Source organism: Phragmites australis, chromosome 9 (assembly GCF_958298935.1).
Source record: "Phragmites australis chromosome 9, lpPhrAust1.1, whole genome shotgun sequence".
Lineage (NCBI taxonomy): Eukaryota > Viridiplantae > Streptophyta > Magnoliopsida > Poales > Poaceae > Phragmites > Phragmites australis.
Genome location: NC_084929.1, coordinates 3711727 through 3719794, shown reverse-complemented (window position 1 = coordinate 3719794; position 8068 = coordinate 3711727). Strand labels below are relative to the sequence as shown.

General features: G+C 41.1%; 1 protein-coding gene across 2 annotated transcripts; it reads right to left on the bottom strand.

Moving 5' to 3' along the window:
- Window positions 1–480: 480 nt before the first annotated feature.
- On the bottom strand, window positions 481–7202 carry LOC133928430 (uncharacterized). 2 transcript variants are annotated; one of them, XM_062374760.1, is made up of 8 exons: window positions 6901–7202; window positions 5975–6664; window positions 3058–5333; window positions 2711–2980; window positions 2545–2628; window positions 1082–1193; window positions 920–986; window positions 481–819 (listed from the first exon to the last, which is right to left on the bottom strand). In XM_062374760.1, the coding sequence occupies exons 1-8, from the start codon at window positions 6944–6946 to the stop codon at window positions 720–722; spliced, it is 3645 nt and encodes a 1214-aa protein (XP_062230744.1). In that variant the 5' UTR covers window positions 6947–7202; the 3' UTR covers window positions 481–719. The 2 variants fall into 2 exon arrangements, with proteins under 2 accessions (XP_062230744.1, XP_062230745.1); XM_062374761.1 differs by having other exon boundaries at window positions 2548–2628.
- Window positions 7203–8068: the final 866 nt, after the last annotated feature.

The window sequence follows — 8068 nt, the reverse complement described above, 5'->3', positions numbered from 1 at the left end:
TCATCCCATATAATAAAAACTCCTTAAATTTAAACAATTTATTCACTTTTGCCATCTACTCTTTCACTCAGCCTCATCGTCTCTGTTACCAGTTACAACTATAGATATAAGATCTGTTTTATTAATAAAAATAAAAAAACTAAAAAGGATATTATTAGCAAAGAATCTCTTCCTTTTTCAGATCTCATTTGAACTCAGACTACGTCATTACTCCTGATGTATTCGTTTAGCGTCACTCCCATGACACATCCATATCTTTATACCTTAATTTTATATTTAATATTACTGTATTCAATATTTTTGTTTTTTTCCAATATACGGACAATTAACTAGTAGCATAGCATAATAGCATGAATCACTAGCTACTTTGAAGTGGCAACCCATGCTACTAGCTCCTGAGGAGTGGCATTGTATGAATTTTCCCAAGTTTTACAAGCAGCAGGAAAAAAGGCTAGACAGATTAAAAAATTGCCAATGAGCTACAGTTAAACAACTTCTCATTCTGTGGTCATTCTGCGAATGACAGACATTACAACTGATGGCACAAGGCAGATGTGTTGGCGATGCAAAGGGAAGCATGATCATAGTTTACACTGCATATTTAGCTACAGAAAACATCTGCACTGTCCTGTTCCTTGGCTGGTCTTGAGCTGGAGAGAGGTTGGGAAGCAGGAGCATAATTTAGCTACAGAAAACATCTGCACTGTCCTGTTCCTTGGCTATGGACACTTGGATACAGGTACAAACCGGCCATGGACTGTGTCTTTCAACCACCTCGTCGAGCGGGTTTGTTTGACACGGTCGGCGAAAAGGCGGTGCCTGCACAAACATCAACTCCGAGCTGAAAACAGTGATCGTTGGAGGAAAAGAAAAGGAAAAAGAATGTCTGTTCAAAAGGTCTGAAATAAGTTTCGCTCACCTCTCGTACTCCAGCTTCTGAATAATTATACCATTTAGTACAAGCTCCGAGCTGAAAACGCTGGCACCTATTGTGTTGGGTCCTCATTTACATTAGCTGGCTGCCAGATTCTTAGATGAAAATAGGATGTCAAGTACCATGCATGATGCAAGTAATTCTCACCTCTCTCAAGCAGCGATGCGCAAGTTTGGTAGTCTTCTTCACATGAGATAACCAGTAGGTCATCAGGTACTTCATTTTCATTCGTTATGGATCTTCCTAGCCTCTCTAATGGCTGCGCAAAACATAATAAAAGAAATTAGGCATGCTGTGCAGACAGTAATCATTGAGATGAAATCCCATTTAACGTATCACATGTGAAAACAGCGTACAGGTCTCTCAAGGGCATAATACAAACTTGAACTCGCATCCCAACACGTTCAAACTTCAACACATGGAGGGGTGATTACATACATTTGCTTCTTTACAAAATACTAGGCATGGAATAAAACTATTTTGGGCTCATTTGGAGAGGGGGAGGGGGGATCGGTCTAGGGATTTTTGATATTTTAATTTTAACACAAATATGAACCAAATCCTACGGGTTTGGATTCGAAGCCCCCAATTCAAACAAACACTTACTTGGATTAGATACTCCTTTCCATATTTTGCAATTATTGTGTCAGTGAGAGTGACAGTTAAACATTACAATGCTGAAAGATAAAACAAGAGATAAACAAAAGGAAAAAAAGGTAACTGACAAAGGCTGCTGTTGCGTGTTATAATCTTAAAAAGATAAGCTGTAATTCGAAAAAAACAAAATGTATGTAGGCATTTCACACATTTGATGCAAAGGCCAAATTCAAGCTTTGGGCTCATCAGTTTGATGATGTGTTACAAAACCAACAATCCAGTTTCACTGTTCAGCATGACATCAGCTATTGCATGAGCAGAATGCCTGTCAATACAGAGATGGACAGAATTTCTACATCTCAATTAAAGGAAAATAGACTTTCCAAGTTGACATTACTGCTGGAAATTGCAAGCAATGTACAAATGATGGAAGTGTAAGGTGTAACAACTGCTATTCTTGTAGAATTATTGCCAAGTATCCTACTTCATTGGTTTATCCGTAATCCCACATATAAGGGATCTTTCATCTGTCGCAGAGGGTTAAGGACTATAAAGCACCAAAACTGTTTTTCAAGCAGCAGGTTGTACAGTCATAAGAAACTAGATACTAAGGTAAACCAGGAAAAATGCTGCAAAATGCAAATAAGTTCGTAAGACCCGAATGCCTACTTGATAGAAGTTTTTCTAAACAGCACAGTAACAATAAATATATGCTATCACATACACAGAAATCCTAAAGTTTCCATGTATTAAAGGGCTCGTCAACCATTTAACCTGATAACCAATTGGATCGATTTTTTATGTAAGGTTGTCCTAGTTTATTTGCCTCAAATGACTTTGCTGATACAAACTGCAACACTGGCACTAGAAAAAGATTCCACAGCAAGTCTTCTTTTGCTAATAAAGAATATTATATATCTGAATTATAATTCATCCAGTCATTGTTAAGTGTTAACATGTAATTTAAACACAAACAACAGCTTACAGTATTTTGGAAAAGAAAATATAGCAACAACCTGCCCAGATGATGCTTTCACCAAGCTAGTCACCACTTCTTGACTCGGCTTCACATTCAATGTTACAAAGACTCTTTTTCCCTGCAAGTGTTTTTTTCTAGTAAAGCATTAAATTTGATCTAGGGCAGACAGAAACCAAACAGAATTACATGATTTACTCTACCAGAAGAAGAGGATGCTTGCAAGCTGAGGCTAGTGATATAGGCATGCTGAAACCTAACTCCTTTTCCTTTTTGGCATCCCTCAGAATATACTTCCTCTCATCAATAAAACAGCCTGCTTGTCCACAATTTTCAAGCCACATTGATGTAACTACTGGCTTGCCAAGAGTTAATGCTTCTAGCATATTCCTTGTGCGGAAAAAACTATTTGCGACAAAGTGTGTTGCATCTGAAATGGAAAATGCTTCACGAAGTCCCAAGCGTGCCAAGATCTGCAACACAGATCATCATGAATATAACTCATTCAAAGTGATTACTGATTAGAACGTACAAATAGAAATATAGTTACCTTCTTCTGACACTTGATCACATCCTCATCCAAATGATGGCTGAACAAAATACTGAAACTGGACATATCTTTCCTTCTTCTAGAATCTTTTTGTTGTTGGTTTGATAGCACATTTTCAAGATCTAGTTTCAGTAGTTCTTTTACAACAGAAGGTTTTGACAAGCTTCTATTTGAGGCTTTTGATGGATTCACAGGACTGAAAGTAGGTGACAATTCATTAACCACTTTTGAAGGTGTATTCAGGGAACTACTCTGAATTTGAGTGTTGCTTTTTGGTGATTGGATTGTATCCTCAACATGGGAGGATTCCTTCAGTCGCTGTCCAGAGCTACTGAAATCAGAAGTTCTGCTGTCAACTCTTACAGGATAAAGTATAGGAGAAGCAGCCAATGACTTTCCTATAATATTGGACAGCAAAGAAGTTGATCTTCCATTGGAAGGTTCTTTCTTTGCATACTTTAGCTGATCAGAAACGCTCCTGACGAAAACCCGCCTTTTCTTGTGTGGTCTTGGCCCATCATGATTTGCGGCAGTTTGGGTAACTGCTGTAGCATTTGACTGCACCATTCTTGTGGGTGTTCTTCTCTGTTTAGGGTGTGACGGGGGATCTCTGCATGCAACATCATTTGTTGGTTCACCTCTGCGTGGTTCAAAGTTCTGAACATTATTTACACTGGTATGTTGTGTGCTTCCATCCCTAGATTGCTCAAGATCCTGACAATTATTTGCGAAGGTATGCTCTGTGTTTTCTTTTTCAAAATAACTCAAACCAGATATGGTTTTTCTCTCACTAATCATCGGTTTCTCAGGGCCATTTGTAATATGATTATTTTGCACTTCTCCAATAATGGGGCTGTCACCTGTCAGTTTCTTGCCAACTCTCAGGTGCTTATTAGAACATAAATCAGTATATTCACAAACGCTATTCCTACTACAGTGTCTAGTGCGGTGTGCAACAGGTGTGCCATGGTACTTATTTTCATCAAGAAACATCTTTGAAACTTTACTCTTTTCTGGTACACACTTTGTCTGCTTACGTTTTATTTTCCCTATAAGTTCTGAATTTTCTGGCATCTTCAATCCTCCATGTCTTTCTTTCTTAGGCTTGGTGTTCAACTCAATTACTTTTCTTCTTTTAGAACGTGTCATGACACCTTCCTGGATGCTGCTAGTTCTCTTTTGAGGAGGACCACTCTTTGAATTACATTTAATTATTGTAGATTCATCATCTATCATATCTCTATCCAACAGAGGTTGACCTTTAGCTGATAAAGTTTTAGCAGGTGAACATTGTGCCAGTACTTCCATAGCTTCAACAGCTATTTGAGTGTCTGGACCAACATCATGCAAAGCTACATCAGCCTTTTCCTGTTGTCCTTCCAAAGATTTGGCATTTGATAGATCAACTAAGTCCTTCAAAAGGTTTTTCTTAGTCCTGTTTCCAGAAACCCGCTTACTCTTCACATCACTTTTGAGTAGTCTTGAATCTGACAAAGGAAGAGTTTCAAACCCGCCACATAGTTTGAAATTTGTTTTGTTCTTAGATTCTCCTATTTTGTTTACTCCGGATGCAATTTTCGTGGAACACTTTTTTGCCTCGAGAGAATGTCTCTTTGGTTTTCCTCTACCAGCCGATTTCTTCAACAAGATATCTTTGTTTTTACGGAAAAAATCGCCTCCTCCATCATCTTCACGGCTATCCAGCCATTCAAATATTTCTGCCTTCCCAATGGAACTTCTACTTCGTTCAACCTTCTCAGCCAATATCAAAGTCCCTCTCTTATTTGAAACAGGTGGCTTTGCTATTTCCAATTTATTTGGTGTTGCTTCTTGAGATAATAATCTGCCATTGATTGAGATCAACCTATCCACCAGTTCAAAAGCGTTTTCTTGTGACTTATCACCAGGCTCCTGTGATCCAATATAGCTTAATCCAGCAAAACCTCTGCTGTTGCTTTCACCCTCCTCACCTGTCATGTCAGCAAAAAGCCTTTTTGCTGTTGAGCACCTATCTCTGCTTCTAATTCCATCTTTATCATGGTTCTGTACATAACCATTGGAGTCATTATCAATCCCACAATCTGGGGGGTCACTGAAGGAGGTGCTGCAGGAAGTAGAGTTGGCTGCAATTTTCGGCAGGAGATGTTTTCCATAGGTCGAGGCCTCCTGTTTCCCTTGATGCACACTGTTCACAGTAATTGTGTTACGAGTTTCAGCAAGTCCACATGTTTGTACTGATGCCACACGAACAGAAGTCAATTTCATCTGAAGGTGTCCTAGATGTTGATGTTGGCATTAGAAACACACATCAGATTTCAATGTATGCTAGATTAAGTCCGAGAAACTAAGGATTGTGTAACTTTTTTTAGTAAGGGTTGTATAAATTGAGGAAGAAATGTGCAATTCTTCATGATGTGGAACATTTTTACCAATAGACACTATTGTTTCCCTGTTACTTATCTTGGCGTAAAAAAACATAGGTAATTACAGCAATAGGCCACCACAATGAATAAGATGTAAAGCTCAATCACCTCTTTACCGGGGAAAAAAAAAGCAAAGAAGCCAAAATGTAACAAAACCTCAACCAAAGTGCCTTTAAGATTTAAGGGACCACATTTTGTAATTGTCCAATGTGCAACTAAATATATTTCTGTTATCTGACAAAACTATGGTAGAAAAGTGCTACAATTTTACAATATCAAACACAACAGGTGGTCTGTAGACCGCTGGACAGCTTGATAACTTTGCACATCTCTCAATGGTAAACTAAAAATAACGACAGGGTGCTTGATGTAAGGCACCACATTGTAAACTTTATAGAATGATCTATAATGAATTTTTACACTTCAAGCAGAAACATTGTTATGCTATGTGACTAAGATAGGAAGAGTAGCATACTCAGTAACTGGTAACTAACCTGTGTTACCCTCTTCATCTGTTGAAGCATCAGAATCTACCAAATTCTTGTTATCAACATGCTTCTCAACCCTGCCATTCACCCCCTCAATACTTCCCTCCATTCCCGACTTCGCATCCCTCTCATCGTCTGACAGGCCCTCATTGTCACTTAACACTAGAGTACCCTCACTCAACTCATTGTCACCTATCTCTTCATCAGAGTCTTCAACCAACTGGGTCTTTGCCCACTCACCGAAATCTATCTCTTCATCAGAGTCTTCAACCAACTGGGTCTTCGCCCACTCGCCGAAACCCTCTTCATTACCTCCATTTATTCTCACCTCCTCAGATTCCTCAACCAATTGGGTCTCCAACATGTCATCAACACCACCATTAGCTCCCTCCACCACACATTCTTCAACCAATTGGGTTGTAGTCCAGTCACCGGCATTATCCTTCGTGCCACCAGCATCATCCTCTTCCTCACGCTCCACCTCCAACCGCGTCTTCAATTGCTCACCATCATCACCTCCATCCTCATCACCACTCTCCACCAACTGTGTCTCCACCCAATCGGCAGCCACACCCTCTTCCTCATCCACCCCTTCTACTAACTGGGTCTCAGCCTCGTCCAGCGGCTGTGTCTCGCCGTACAGCGTGCTGTCATCGCCCTCGCTCTGCGTTGCATCACTGCCGCTCACCGGAGACCCTAACCGCAATTCACATTCACAAATCAAAGTCAGCGCCTTTAGACAAACCGCTCAAAATCAGGGGCGGATCTATCACCCCGGCGAGCTCTGGCGGCCGCCAGAGGTGACCGGCAGCGCAACCCCCCCCCCCCTCCACCCCCCAGGAGCGAAGCGACGGCGAGGGAGAAAACCATCAGAAACGCAGTCTCTCTCGATCGGAATCAGGGGAGGGGGTAGAAGGGGAGCGCTGACGTACTGTTACCGTCGATGGAGGAGCTGCGGTTGACGAAGGGCGCCGCCATGGCTAGCCTCGCCTCGCCCCGGCGATCTCTCACGGTGGATGGGCGACGCGTGCGGAAAGCAGAAGCCGAGACGGAGAGGAGGAGGGCGACGCCTCTCGACGAGAGGGGATCCTAGTGGGAAAAGGCCTGATTTGTCGTGTGCGACTTCACCGGCGGCGAGGTCGCCGACGATGCGGCGCGCGAAACAGATGGTGGCGGCGGGAAAAGAGGGAGCGCGCGGGGGGATAGGAAACTGTAAACCCTCGACGGAAATTACATTTTTGTCCTTAAAGATTGTGTTGACTGATTCTTCTCTGCTAAAAATAAGGTATTATAGTCATTAAAATTTTATTTTCTATCCCTATCTCAATAAATTTCAAACATAAAAATAAATATAAAATTTTTATCCCTATCTTTTATTCACCTCTTCTTATTCATCTCATTTCCTTTTTCCTGACCCAATCTTTATCCAAACGCCACCTCAATTTTTACGAAAAAAAAGGCCGGTTCAGTGGGTTTCTTGGACCGTAACCCGTCATTTGTTGCCGGGGCAAAAGTTGGGCCAGGCCAGCTTTAGCCCATAAAAGGCAATGTAGGATATTTTTTTCCTTAGCGGAGGATCTTTCTTCTTGGCACCATATATGTGAATTTTTTAATAGTATTCTTTTGTACGGTAATTTCAAAAATATAACATAAATTTGAAAAATTACAAAAATAACTCATTGTCACAAGATGGTTCTACGAAATCTAGTTTTCGCACAATCAACAAGCGAAACTGGGTTTTTGCAGGTTGGATTCGCTAAATGAACTATAGAAAAAAATTCTATGAATGAAAGTAGTCCGAGTTAGAATACATGCTCTCTACTGAGTGCATCTAGGATATTTGTCATTCTTCATGGCATCAGGACCCTTCGCCTTAGCATGATGAGGTCTCTCCCGCTTCATTTCCATCTCTGTTTCATGTGCTTGAGTCGTGAGGCGCTCATTCGCGGTCTGCCTCGTGCGCTCCTCTTGTCACTTCATCTATAGTTCCACCTGATGTTGTTCGTACTCGTGGCGTTCGTAAGCTTCCCTCCTTCACTGCATGTTCATATTGATCCGCTACTTCTAGTGCTTATTTTGCTCCATGTCCAGCCATTCCAT